Here is a 13896-nt window from a genome sequence, read left to right on the forward strand (position 1 = left end):
TCCTCAGATGAGTAATCACAAAGGCATTTTTGAAAAGTCTAGCTTGCCCAAAAATCAATTTATTTCTAAATCTGAGCCATAAGACTTATTTGCCTATTTGAATTGAGAAGAGCACAGAGCACAGTGTGTTCTTATACATTTCCTCTCTTCAGGTTTTTAGAGCATGTCAAAAACGAGGAAAGCCCTCTGCCACCTATTGGTAATCACCATGCATTCTTCAGTGACGACCAGGAACCCTCTCCAGTGACTGAAATAGCAAACCTGATTCATGACTCCTATGAGGTAAAAGAATTCTTTGTACCTACTAGTCAGTTAAGTTAGAATTTTAAAGAAGGTTTGATTCACTTTAGATGCTTTGAAAGTTAATACACATCTTTGAAGACTCCATGACTGAAGTGCTCTCATGCACAAGACTAGGTGTAGTATGAGTACTTAGATTAATTAGAGACTATGTATGCTTTTTCTTCAAGGTCTCACTGCACTTTAAAAGTGTATTTCCAATTAATAGAGGTATCATAAAACACAAATAATAAACTTCTGTTCCTCTCTTACAGAAATTTGGAGACCACTCTGTGGAACAGATAGAGCACATGCGCTACAAACACCGGATCCGTGTCCTGCAGAGCCATGAAGATACAACCAAGCAGAACGTGGTGAGCAGGATATTGCTCTGTCTGAGGTAGCTCAGCATTGCCTCTGGAGACACACAGGTTTAGTTTTTAAAAAGGGGCCACCAGGTCTTGAAAAATCATTGCTGACTCTGCAAAAAGCTCTTTCCTGGGATGCTGGTGGTTCTTCTTTGGCAGCCATGTGCATTATTGTAGTTTAGGGTGGCTTTAAAGTTCTGAACAGCTGCAGGACTGTCCAGCCCAGCACCTTATCTGTGACTGTGGCAGATGCCTGGGAAGAGGAGAGACAGCACCATGCGATGCCTCCCCAGCCTCTGTGGCCTGTAGCTTAGGGACTTCCTGTCTTTGTTTCTAATAGCCCTTGAGGGATTTCTCTTTTCATGGATCTGTCCAACTGGTGAACCTAAAGAAGGGGGAAACAGCACAAAGATTTTTTTAATAGTGGTTTTCAGCTGTTCCACCTAAGGACAGCTCGTGAGTCTGCCCATGTCAGTGATGTCACTAACATGATTTTCTTTCTTTTTAAGCTCCGAGTTGTCATCCCAGATGTTTCAATTCTTCCTGAAGATTTAGAGGAATTGTATGACTTGTTCAAGGTTGGTCTCCCTGAAAAGCAGGGGATGCACCTCATTGAGGCTTCTTTGGGCATAACTTCCAGCTGTTGCTTGGCAGTGCAGCACTGACCTCCCGTCCTCTGCCTGGGCTGTGCTCCCTGGGTGGGATCCTGCCATTTTGTCCTTTCTGTGGTTGTGCAGTTGTTAAAGAGGAACAGTAGTGTACTGATTGTTCAGAGAACTGCTCCTGAGATCCTTTCTAACTTTCTGCTTGGAAATGGTCCCTGACAAGCTAGCTTCTGTTAACTTTCACATGCAGAATAAATTAAACATTATGTAGCTGTGCTCATTGGGAACTTGGCAGTGCTTTTAAATCCTGTTCTCTAAATGCTCTTTAAAGGCAGACTCTCTTCTCCATGGGGGGAAAGAATCCCAAACCCCACAACCTTGTGTCCTTGCCATTTGTTCCAAATTTTCTTACAGGTTTGTTTTTCTTTTTTTTTTTTTTTAACTAAAAGCAGTTTCATTTCCTTTCTGTCAAGTTGATGTTTGATAAAACACACAATTAAGTTGGAGACAGGGACATCTATGCTTGTACAACTATACTTGATTTAGAGGTCCAAGCTGTAATTATTTCCCTTAATGGACCATTTCTTCTGTGTTCATAGCCATAAATACTGAGAATATGACTGTGGTGTGTTGTTAGTGTTACACAGCTTGGTCACCAAGAGCAGCTGTATCCTGCCTCCATTAGTGGTTGTAAGATGATGCTGCTGGGGCTTGTTCTTCAGTGCTTCCCTCCTGCTCCTCACTGCTGGTTTTGATCTTTGACTAGCTTCCCCTGATTTCATTTTCTGGTAGTGGGTCCTTTTTGTTATTTCCCTTGCTCTCCCAGGGACATCTTGCTTTGTTGAGACTCTTTGTTTTGCCTGTCCCTAACAGAAGACTAATGCTACAGTATCCAAATGGCGAGGTCTGAGAGACAATAAATGAGCAGGTCAAGCCTACGCTTACTCCATATTTTTTACAGAGGTGACCCTCTGTATCTTTGGCTGCTAAGGAACATCCTGGGTCAAATGCAATTAAACAGAGTTTCAGTAGCCCGCAGTGATTTTTTTTTTTTTCAAGAATCTGCCCTGTCTCCCTTCATATTTATTAATTATCCACTGGAAATTGTGAGAGTGGCTGGCTGCCCTGATAAAAGATTTGCTTTTTCACACAGGAGTGATCTTGGTATCACTATGACATCTTGCAGAGCGAATTTTGAGCACATTCCAGTGCAGTTTGGTGTGAATGCCTTTTTCTGCTGCCGTGCCCCACAACAACCTCTGTGTGTGTCCATCTCTCCTAGAGGGAGCACCTGCTCAGGTGCTACTGGGCGGGCGGCAGCGCGGTGCCGGAGCGCCACGACCCCAGCCGGCCGTACGCCGAGCAGTACCGCATCGACGCCCAGCAGTTCGCCAGCCTCTACCGCCTGCTCTCGCCCTGGACCTGCGGGGAGCACACCGAGCTGCTGGCCCACAGGACCTTCCGCCTGCTGGATGACAACATGGACCAGCTCATCGAGTTCAAGGCGCTCGCCAGCTGCTTGGGTATCAGCCGGGCTGGGGGCAGAGCTGGGGGCAGCAAGGGGGAGACAGCAGAGGTGAAATGCCACGTAACTGGCACAGAGGATGGTTCCTAGGGCCTGTAATTGTTGTCATCTTACTGCAGGGGTTCCATACTGCTGTCTCCTTATCGCTAAGGTTCCATCCCTTCTTGGTATTTCTCATGGGCAGCTCCTCCGAGCACTGACTCTTTCTTCTTCACAAAGGAGCCAACTGACTCCAGTTCCCCTCTCACCCAGCCACCCACTCTTTTATAGCACTCTTCTCATTGCTTAGAGCTGTGGCCTGTTAAAGTCAGGCCTGTCCTAATCTTTGATAACTGGCCCAGCTGCAACTCCTTAGGGGTTAGATTACTTTCTGCACTATCTTTTTCTTATATTCTATCCCCCTACATGTAATTACCTGTATCAGTGACCTTTACTAATTTTTTGTGTTTCAATCATCTGAAGTCAATTTGATTTAAAAGACAGCCTGAGAGTGTGATTGAATGTTGTATTAGAATATTTGATTTCTCAGACAATAGTAATTTTATTGAAAATCTTGTATGAGTGAAGAATTACACTTGGGTCTGCACAGAATGCTGGGAAATCCTCTCTACTGAGTTGTTACTCTCTGAGTATACCTCTGAAATCTCAATGTAGCTCTTTGAAACTGCTTCTTGGAGGCTTAACCTTACACAGCTGACTGCTGCCTGCCTTGCATGTTGGCAGTAAGCAGAACAAAAAAAATCTGGCCAGCAATCTGTGGGCTGTGCTAGGGTTGGTCTTGAGACCACCAGCTGTCCCAATAGGTAAAACTGCCTGTCCAAAATCTGGCTGAAGAGAAAGTGGCAGATCTCAACTGATGTCTGACCTCAAGTGGAAAAAAATGAAATTCAAAGCTTCAGTAAAAATCAGTGATTTTGTATTCTTTGCACTTAGGATTTTTACATTTTTTTTAATGTGAACACTAAGGCACCCTGTATTCTCTTTTTATTTGATTCTTAGAGGGATACAACTTTAAATTAAAAGTTTTCCACAGTATTTGAGTGCATTTGAAAGTTTAGAATCTAATTTTTACTGGTTATTGAAAATATGAATTATATTACATTTGAAATAGTTACTTACTTTGGGCTTACCCTATAGAACAGCAGTAAGGGCTGAAGGGGAGAAATACTAAGAATATGTAAGAATATCATACATATGAATATGTATGATGTCCCCAACATTATCTGTCTCCCCCCTCTCACATTTCTGTAAACCTGTGGCAGCAAACAGCCTTTACTAGATTCCCTGCCACCCTCCTTGGTCTTTTTAAATGATGCTGAAGCTCCATAGGGTGAGGTGCTCCCACTCTGTTTCACAAGAACAAAGACCAAACAGATGGCTGTCACCTGCTGTTCCTCATTGACAGGCACAACCTGAAGTTATACACTGGCCATATGTTTATTGTCCATGTAAACAATTGTCCTTTGTGCACAGAGACATACCTGATTTATTTTAAACCGTGGAAGTAAATGCTCTGGTTCACTTCCTTTTTGCTCTTCATTTTCCTTGCAGATGTTATGTATAATGGAGAAATGAATGAAAAGATAAAGTTACTTTATAAGCTGCATATCCCACCAGGTAAGAAATCTGAAAGGAAATTAATAACTCCGTTTCCCAAAAAAATCTCTTGCTTTTGGGAAAAAGCTGCTTAATGAAGAACCCCATCTTGCTTCCTTCCAGCTTGGAGCATACAGGATTTGTAGTTTCACTCACTGCATTTTACACATTACTCTATTAATTACAAATGGAACCTTTTTGGGTGAAATGCATAGATTACAATGTCAAAGCTCACACATCTGTTGCATTCAGAGATCTTTTGCAGCCAATTATATGGTTACTTACAGACAAAATACGAACTGAAATAACACTTTTGAGTGGCTTGTACTCCATGGACACTAGACATCTCCTTGTATATCTTGATCCAGTTTTGATTAGGTGACAAAATTCTGTGGTAGTTCCTCTGTGCAAAGTTTTTAATTAAATGTGCAGTTCTTGGCAAGCTTCCAAGTGCAGCACCTGTCTTACAGGAACATTTTACAGTATCATTTAGTTTCGTTCCTTGAAAGCGTTTGCAAAACATCTTTGCACAATTAGTTCACTTTCATCAAGTATGCAAATTTTAGAAAACTAACCGTTATGTCTAATTCAAAGGATTAAATTTGTCACATTTCTTGGATAGCTCTCACAGAAAATGAACGAGACAGCCAGTCACCATTAAAGAATCCTTTGCTGTCAACATCAAGACCACTGGTCATTGGAAAAGCAAATGGTATGTCCAGAATGGCTCTCTCATGTGAGTGCATGAGATAACCAACTTTCCACTTGTGATCCCTACCATGTTATCTCTGCTCTCTGGGTTTACTTTGAAATGTAAATTTACTCCAGTGACTTGAAAATTAATTATCCTGTTTATGTCTACTCCAAAAAAGGTGATGCAGTAGATTACCAAAAGCAATTGAAGCAGATGCTGAAGGATCTAGCCAAAGAAAAGGATACTAAAACTGAAAAAGAATTGCCAAAAATGAGCCAGGTATGTACCTTAAAGGCTGTACTCTGTTTTTAAAGAAGTGTACTCAAAATGAAATTATTGAATTCGTTTGGCTCTCTCTCATGAAGTATAACTGCAGTACAACTGAACTTGGATTCAGTCCTTTAGGCATTGAGGATTGGGCTCCTCTGATTCAGGGAGCAGGTGCTTAAAAACTTTCACTTTCAAAAAACTACCTTCCTAATAGTTCCCTATGCTTAGACTGGCTGGTGAATAGAATTTCAGAGTCACCCTCACCTGCAGCAGAACCTGCAAGCAAACAGGCTTATGCAGGCTGGAAAAAGGCGTCCTCCTAAGCCAAAGAATTCCCTAGAATGCACATTTTTATTGTTTTTCCATACCTCCTCTGCACCTAAGCAGTAACTTCTTAGTCCACCACACCTGGAACTTGCCCTGTCTTAGCCAAACACTGAGTAGAACTGCAGGAAGACAGCTGAAGGCTGTCACAGTCTTACCATCTGTCTCCTAATGCCAGTAGCTTTCTGTGTTGTTGGCATAAGGAAAGCTACTGGAGGGAAAAGGCCTCATGCTAATAAAACAAATGTACAGATGTGCACAAAGAAAGATGGGACTGCCCCCAGAATCCCTTCTGTGCTTGTGTTGCCAAATGAAGTTTTAAATGGGTGGCATGTACCTAGCCTGTCAGCTCTGCAGGGGCTCATGATCTCATCAAGGCATCATTTCCTGAGGGCTCACAACTCTCCTGACAGGATATATGGAGACATCCTCTGATAACCACCTGAAATGGGTGAGCAAGGCAGAGACAAAAGGAGCTGGGCAGGGAAGATATCTGAATTGTTGTAGAAAAGCTGAGAAAGAGGGGAGAGAAACAGAAGGGAAGCTTGCCTGCAGGCCTGTGGATGGCTACTTTGGTTGTAACCCACTCTGTGTAGCAGCCACCAACAGGGGATTTTCCCTTGCCTTGTCTCTCACTTGCCTGTGGATCATCTGGCGGGTCCTGATTTCCTTCATCAGGGCATCAAAATACTTCACTGCCCTCTTCCCTTTTTGATTTCAGCACAGGGTTTCCTAGCACCACTGGGGGTTGAAATCCTTTCTCTAACAGTTTTTAAAAGCAGGCAGAAGTTATAAAAGAACATATAAATGTACACAGCTTTCCACCTGCCTTTGCACTCCTGTGCCCTGTCTGACTTCTGCAGTGATCCTCAGCGTGGCTGTTCAGGACTCTGATGCTGGTTTTTCATCCTTTTACAGAAGGAGTTCATTCAGTTCTGCAAAACGTTGTATAGCATGTTTCATGAAGATCCAGAGGAGAATGATTTGTATCAAGCCATTGCCACTGTGACCACACTGTTACTTCAGATTGGAGAAGTAGGACAGAGGAGCATCAGCCTGGGGAGCGGCTCAGACGAGTTCACCGAGGACTTGCAGCCCGAGGCCTCTGCTTCTGACCAGGATGCTGTTTTTACTGACACTGTGAAGAGCCCTCACAAAGACTCTCAACCTTCACCTGTGACTGAAGGGGACTGGACTGTCTCTTTTGAACATATTTTAGCCTCCCTCTTGACTGAACAATCATTAGTTAACTTCTTTGAAAAACCCTTAGAACTGAAACCAAAGCTTGAGAATGCAAAGCTAAACCAATACAGTCTCAGAACAAATGGAATGAGCTGCCAGTCACGGAGTGAACATGCAAAACCAAGCATGCAGTAGCAGCAAATATATCAGAAATGAAATGCACTGAAATTATGCCAAAGGACATGCTGTAAAAGGCTTTCAGTTGGCAGTGGACTTCTGGTATCCAATTTGTTGGTCTGTGGTTTTCAGTTTAAGAGCTTTAAAAGCTAAAAGGGTGTGTAGGTTTGTTTTGTGCCATTGACTTATTATGTTCTTGTTCTGAATGTAAAAGGAAACATCTGTCTACAGTGTGAAGAACTGAAGCCCTCTTGTGCATTGGGAGAGCAGAGGCTGGCTCCAGTTGTCTTTCTTGTTTTAAGCAGGGGAAAACACTCATCATCTGCTGTCCAGTTTGTTTCGGTTGCCTTTTTTTGCACTAATACTGAAAACTGTTTCAATGCTGGTAATTGAAACTATTTTAATATATTTGATTGTATTCCAATTTTTATGTCTTGCTGAAATGTTAAGTGTACATGGACTGTGCTTCTGATGTTGGTCTGTGAAAACATGCACTTTTCAATAAACCCTTTTTGTACAAGACTGGCATTGACAGTATTTACTGGTTTAGGGAAGCTAAGTGCCTTTAGTTCCCACTGCTTCCAACAAATACCCTGGGGTAGCATGATCACAATTATTTCACTAATCAAAACCCTGGTTTTATGTTGTACACAGAGCTGCTTTGGGAGAAGCCTACTGAGTCTGCCTAAGAGGCCAGTGGGGCACATCATCCACATGAGATTACATACATGAAATATTGATCTAGCAGTTTTGGTTGAGTTTTTCTTGTTTTGTTTTTAAACAAACTGAACTTAATTTAAAATACCCGTGGTAAAGGCTCTTTAATACCCAGAACAAAACAAACCTAGCACAACTCTGCCACCCACAAAGAACATTTGAATCTCTTTATTCCATTCACAAGTAATGGAAATCTATTGTATCTAATTAAGACCATTACACCTTTATGTTCAAATTCAAAGAAAGCAAGATATTTTAAAGACTGGTACCTGTTCAACTCAATGCTTCACAGTTGAGAGCTTGAAAAGATTAGACAATAAAAAAAAACAATTGAAGAATATATTTTATATTTTTATTGTAATGGAAATCCATTTAATTTTCATCCACATTGACTGTCTGTAGACCTGCAAAACAAGACCACCACCTGTCATATATATGGAAGTCTTCCCAAGAAAGAACACCTACATTTTCTAGGGTAGTCTGCTGATCTACTTCTGGAAGAGCAAACTATATAGACAAGTATTTCTGCAAATGCTATAACAAAAACTTAGTTGCATTTACAGAATTGATTTTTATCAGATGACAAGCAGAGAGGGCTTAACCTGTCTGGGTTTTAACATCAGAGGATGGGCTTAGTAACTACCCTAGTGACTATGGCCTGTGTTTTTCAATCTCTCAAAATTTACATGATCATTTCACTCCTTTTTAATGTGGATCAGGGAGTCCTGTTCCCTACAGCAAAGCGAGGTTAAGCCCGTGGTTTGACTCTTGCAGCATGCTTTTCGTCTGAATTTTGCACAGCAGGACGAGCTTTGCTTCTTGTTCAGAGACATGGCATGGGAGAGATGCATGAACCTTCCTTACCTTTGAATGTTGTGACTGGTACATAGGTAACCAGGGTGTACAGCTTGTTGGGTGAATCCTCGTCCTCGTTGCGCTTTCTGGACAAACGCACACGGATACGGTAAGGAACATTCCTGAAATGAAGATGGCAGATTAATTTGCAGTGAAGTGTGTACTGAAACCCATGTATTCCTATGAAAGTTCTTTCTCAGCATCATACCAAGAGCAAGATCTTGTACCTTAAGAGACTGTATTGTTTGCCTTAGAGGAGCTCTGTTTTGTTTGTTTTGCTTGGTTTTATTCAAGTTAGCAGGTAAGATTAAACTGAGCCTTGAGTAAGATAAATTCATAGTCCAGTAGGAGCATAAAGTCAGAAGTGCATCATCAGTCCACTACTGAGGAAATACACCTTGAAGATGATCATCAAGTGAACATGACCAGCAAGCAGCTGTTAGTAACAAGCATTTCTTACTACAATATAAAATAGTGAGGAAAAAGCCCAACAATCCACCCTGAAAGCCCAAGACTTCTGTCAAAACTCAAGAGTATTGCCTATCTTTATGCCAGAAGCTGTGGAAATTCTAGTGAGCATCAAGCCTGAACCAAGATCTTACTTAAGGGCACAAAACTGATCATCATTTCTTCCTCACAAAGCCCATGGAATCATTAACTAAATTGTTTAATGATTTTGTTCGTAATAGGCAAATCACAGCTTAGTGTCCTCGCCTAATAATGCCCAAAACATGCTCTGAGGGGAGGTGCAGAATTTTTTCTCCACACCATTTTCCACATAACCTGCCACACTGAACTCAAGATTTTAGGAAAGTCCTGCTCAGAGTACTATGAGAAGGAACCTGCTCCTCCTCCCTGCTGCAAGAACAGCCTTTTCAAGAACATACTTATTACATCAGGTGGACATAGCATTTAAGACACAGCAACTGGCTTTGCTTTATTCCCTTCCTGTCAAAATCAAAAGCATTTTTCACTAATTTATGTATATCATTGACTACCATACCAGCCAACATGGTGATTTTAGTCTCTGCTGATCCTTCCAGAGGAAGATACCTTACTTTGCATACATTATGTATTCTAACTAGTAAAAACTGCAGATTCACTCATGTGGTGACTCCTTGCTCCACAGACTGCACTTGCACCAGTCAATATGAGGGAGTCTTGGTTAGCAGCCTCACTACAAAGCTCTGGGGTTATGTGTGCTGTCTCCTGGTTCCACTGTCACTCCCCATGAACTGGGCAGTTTAACAGGGAGGACACAGAACCCCTACCTGTAAGACCCAGTAACTCAGTCTCATCCTCTTTTCAAGGAATGGTTGGCCACATGATGCCAGGCAAAGCATTCTATGGATGTCATAGACCAGACTTAGGGATCTAACTCCCAGAAGACGTGGTTTAAACCCATGTGCATCTGAAAGAATCAATCCAGATCAGTTCACCTTTTATTACAGTTTAAGAGGTCCCACTCCCCACGGGAGTTCTACTGGACCACTTTACACATGTCATATCAGCTGCCTTGGTAGCAGTGATTTAACAGAAGTTGCAGTTTTTGGTCCCCAAACTACTTACTTATTTGTACTTTCAAGAAAAGATGAATGGTCCTGTTGAAAATACACTTCCTTTTGTGCAGCATTTGTTCAGCATGCTTCAAAACCTAATCCTGTTTAGCAACACTGCACAAATCCCACTCAACCTGTGACTGTAGTTATCACTGAAAGGTCAGGTTTATAAAAACTATCTGCTGCAACAGGGATCAAGGTACTACAGTATTACAATACCCCAATCCTTTCTCTTCCCTGCCCTCAACCCCCAAACCTGCACTCCCTCTTTCCCTTGCTTTATTTTTATTGAAAGTAGAAGGAAATTCTTTCAATCCCAGAGTTTACCAAAGCTTTGTTACAAATATGCCAGGACAGCTGACCAGAACACAGAGGTGACAGATTAGGTTGGTGTGTACACCACAAGAAGGAAGCATTTGCAAAGAAAACACAAATACTGCAAGAAGCATACAGTTTTTTCCTAATCCTTCATGTTGGTTTTTTCCTCAGCCAGTAAAGAAAATTGCAAAAACCCACCTTATTCCTTTAGCCCAGACTGCTTTGTTCAGTCGGGTATCAATGCGGACGTCAGGAGTACCCATCTCCTTCATGGCAAATTTCCGGATTTCCTTGAGGGCGCGTGGTGCTCGCTTCTTGAAGCCCCTGGGACAATCACAAGAGCCATTTCTTTAATTTCAGGACACTGTCAGCACTACACACTTGTTGCATGTGCTCTCCCAACATAAAACCCCCAAAGCACTGTGCTTAACAGCAAACAGCTGCACCAGCCTGACCAGAGCTTCACCCTGGCAGGCAGATGCTAACTTTAATAGATCAGAGATGTCACAGACACAGGTCTGAACAAAACCCGTATGATCAAAGCAGTGCAACAACAGTAACATAAACATAACCATGACTGTATTGGTATTGAAATAAACAGCAGAAGAACAAAACTGATGTTATTCTGAATATCAGCTTTTGCTGAACAGTACCTGATGGTTACCTTCTTTTACACTACCAGGACTACACCAACACCACCATCAGAACTGTTTTTCTCCCCCAGTACAGCCTGTGCCATTCCCATTATGGCCAGGTCCTGCAGGACTGGGCATCCACAGCAGAAGTAAGAGCTGCAGCATGAGTGTTCTGCCGTATTTATTAAACCCACACTGTGACAGGGGCTGTGTCAGTAGTACCCGAGGTCCCACAATCGGTTACATCCAGTTATATTATGTGCACACTGCTGTTGTTGATACTTTGTGCTAGAAATGGGAAGTGGATACTTGATCACAGTGAGACAAGCACTAAATAAAAAGCATTTCACTCTAGCATATCATGCCCAAAAAGAAAGGTGGACAGCAGGATCACCAGCATTAAAACAGAATGAAGTGCCAATCAACAGGCAAGGCCAGAATATCTTACTGCCAGAGCCCCACTGCCTCCCATTCCCAGCCACGGCTCTGCAATGCTCCACTGCCTCATTTCTCTCCTATTCCAGGATAGCCACTGCACCAATTATTTGGATTTGGATGGTGTCTTCCATGTGCTTGCAGGCACACACACAGAATGCAAGGGCACTGCAGCTTCCTCTGAAGCACCTCTCCACTACAGCTTCATGAGCTTCAGCATCTGGTCAATCAAAAAGCTACTCTTACCTACACACAACAAATATCCTTTAACACGAACCATATCCCATTTTACACCTCACACAATTCTGTGATAAACATTAAACCAATAATTTGACTACAGCAGTATTTAATTTCTGGAACTTTCTCAGTGGGCTGAAGTTTAGGCATTTGCTTGGGAAAGAATGACAACCTGTGCACAGAAGTAAACTGATCTAACTTTATCTTAAGTCCCAGAACACTCACAGTCACAGAAACAGGCTTATTCCTGAAAGCCACAAGTGAAGTCTGGGGCTGCACAGGTACAGAGCTTCTTCCTCGTGACACAACAGAGGCACAACACAAGGGACCACAAACACAACACTCTTAAGGACAGTCCTTCTCTGCTCTTTAAAACCTACCGAACTCATTTCCAAACGCCACTTCACAGAAGGCAAATTTCGCTGATAAAAAAAACTTACACGCCATGGATCCGCTTGTGAATGTTGATGGTGTATTCCCGAGTTACTACTTCGTTGATGGCAGAGCGCCCCTTCTTCTTCTCGCCGCCTTTCTTTGCGGGAGCCATCTCAGCGACGCTGAAAGGCACCGCGCACACATCAGACGCACATCTCGCACCTTGCCCGTCCCCTTCCCTCCCGCCGTCCCCAGCCCATTGCAAACCGCACAACTCCCACATTCACATTCAGAAACTTAAACCCAAGCCCCATTAACCCCCGGGGTCGCACCAGTCGCAGGCTTCACGCAGCAACTTCCCAGCACCACAGATGCTTTACTTCCATCTCCCCGAGAAGAGCAGGAAGCACATCCGAGACTCTTGGACCACCTCGCACTAACATCGGCCTCCTGGCCAGCCCCAAGCCCCCTCCCTCTGCAAGGCGACCCAGGAGCGCAGCTCAGCCCGTCCCGGGATGCACATGACGGGCCCAGACCGGCTCCTTCCCGGGGCAACAGCACGGGCCGTATCCCCGTCCCATGAGTCCCGCAGGCCGCCCGGGGAGGGCAGGAGAGAGGCCCCATTCTCGCCGAACGCGGACGCGCCGGGAGATCCCAGCCGGTGCCCCCCTTGCCGGGCCGCCCCCCGTGCCGGGCCGAGCCGCACTGGCGCCGCGCCGCGGGCTCTGCGGGGCGGATGGAGGCGGATTCGGCGGGAGCGGCCGCGGCCCACACTCACCCTGCCCGGGCACCGGCCGGAAAGGAGCGCGCGGGGCACGCTGGGAAACAGGAGCGCTTCCGGGATGGGGCCGGGAAGCGACTGCGCCGGCGGCGGGAGGGGCTGGCCCGGGGGGCGGTGTCTGGGTGTGCCCGGGCCGGGGCTGTTCTGTGGTGTCTGCGTGTGCCCGTACCGGGGCTGTTCTCTGGTGTCAGTGTGTGCCCGTACCGGGGCTGTTCTCTGGGGCCGGTGTCAGTGTGTGCCCGTACCGGGGCTGTTCTCTGGGGCGGTGTCAGGGTGTGCCCGTACCGAGGGTGTTCTCTGGGGCGGTGTCGGTGTGTGCCCGTACCGGGGCTGTTCCCTGGTGTCAGTGTGTGCCCGTACCGGGGCTGTTCTCCGGTGTCAGGGTGTGCCCGTACCGGAGGCGTTCGGTGCCCGTCCGCTTCCTCTGTAGGGTCTCTCCCTTTTCCTTGCAGTGGTGTGTGAGGAACCCAGCTTGGCGCAGTGGTGCTTCCAGCGAGCATTGTGCCTCTTGCAGATCTGGAGCTCTTGCTCCCGTGACAGAACCGAGGCATCCCGGCGTGGAGCAGGAGCCTGATGTAACCACCCTGCCTGCCCAGAAAACCGACCTGACCTGAGGGGATTATGCTGGGACAAGCTGGGTTTTGCCTATAATGAACTAGAACAGCCCAGCTCTGTTAGGGGAACTGGCATTGCCTTGTGTCTGCAACAGAGAACAAGGACAATAATCCCAAAACGGAATGTGTGTATGGGGAAGAGCACAAAAAACTAAGTCTTGACGTAAATCTGCTCTTGTGAGCTGTCTGTATCCTTCCAAACAATGTACTAAACCAGCTCAGGAGAAGGCAACCCCATGCTATTTACAGCATCTCCCTGTTAACAGCTTAGAGCACCACTGGCTTTAGAAAGTTTAGTGTTTGCTCCAAGGCTGAGTTTGGTTTGGACATACCACTGGGAATTGGGAGAG

The 13896-nt window shown here is 44.7% G+C and overlaps 2 protein-coding genes across 3 annotated transcripts in view; one reads left to right on the forward strand and one right to left on the reverse strand.

The window, feature by feature from the left end:
- TBC1D8 (TBC1 domain family member 8) overlaps nucleotides 1–7542 on the forward strand; it is a 49256-nt gene extending 41714 nt beyond the window's left edge. For both annotated transcript variants that reach the window (XM_071430791.1, XM_071430792.1), the window contains exons 13-20: nucleotides 153–282; nucleotides 555–653; nucleotides 1157–1225; nucleotides 2535–2775; nucleotides 4329–4394; nucleotides 4996–5085; nucleotides 5246–5346; nucleotides 6580–7542. In XM_071430791.1, the coding sequence (XP_071286892.1) occupies nucleotides 153–282; nucleotides 555–653; nucleotides 1157–1225; nucleotides 2535–2775; nucleotides 4329–4394; nucleotides 4996–5085; nucleotides 5246–5346; nucleotides 6580–7038 (1255 nt within the window). In that variant the 3' untranslated portion in view covers nucleotides 7039–7542. The remainder of the gene's footprint in view (nucleotides 1–152; nucleotides 283–554; nucleotides 654–1156; nucleotides 1226–2534; nucleotides 2776–4328; nucleotides 4395–4995; nucleotides 5086–5245; nucleotides 5347–6579) is intronic.
- Nucleotides 7543–8075: 533 nt separating this feature from the next.
- On the reverse strand, nucleotides 8076–13046 carry RPL31 (ribosomal protein L31). The gene is made up of 5 exons (XM_071430793.1): nucleotides 12930–13046; nucleotides 12217–12333; nucleotides 10668–10793; nucleotides 8602–8714; nucleotides 8076–8141 (listed from the first exon to the last, which is right to left on the reverse strand). The coding sequence occupies exons 2-5, from the start codon at nucleotides 12321–12323 to the stop codon at nucleotides 8110–8112; spliced, it is 378 nt and encodes a 125-aa protein (XP_071286894.1). The 5' UTR covers nucleotides 12324–12333; nucleotides 12930–13046; the 3' UTR covers nucleotides 8076–8109.
- Between the last annotated feature and the right edge of the window lie 850 nt (nucleotides 13047–13896).

Source organism: Agelaius tricolor, unplaced genomic scaffold, assembly GCF_023055355.1.
Source record: "Agelaius tricolor isolate 1412-34295 unplaced genomic scaffold, bAgeTri1.0.p SCAF_7, whole genome shotgun sequence".
NCBI classification, from domain to species: Eukaryota; Metazoa; Chordata; class Aves; order Passeriformes; family Icteridae; genus Agelaius; species Agelaius tricolor.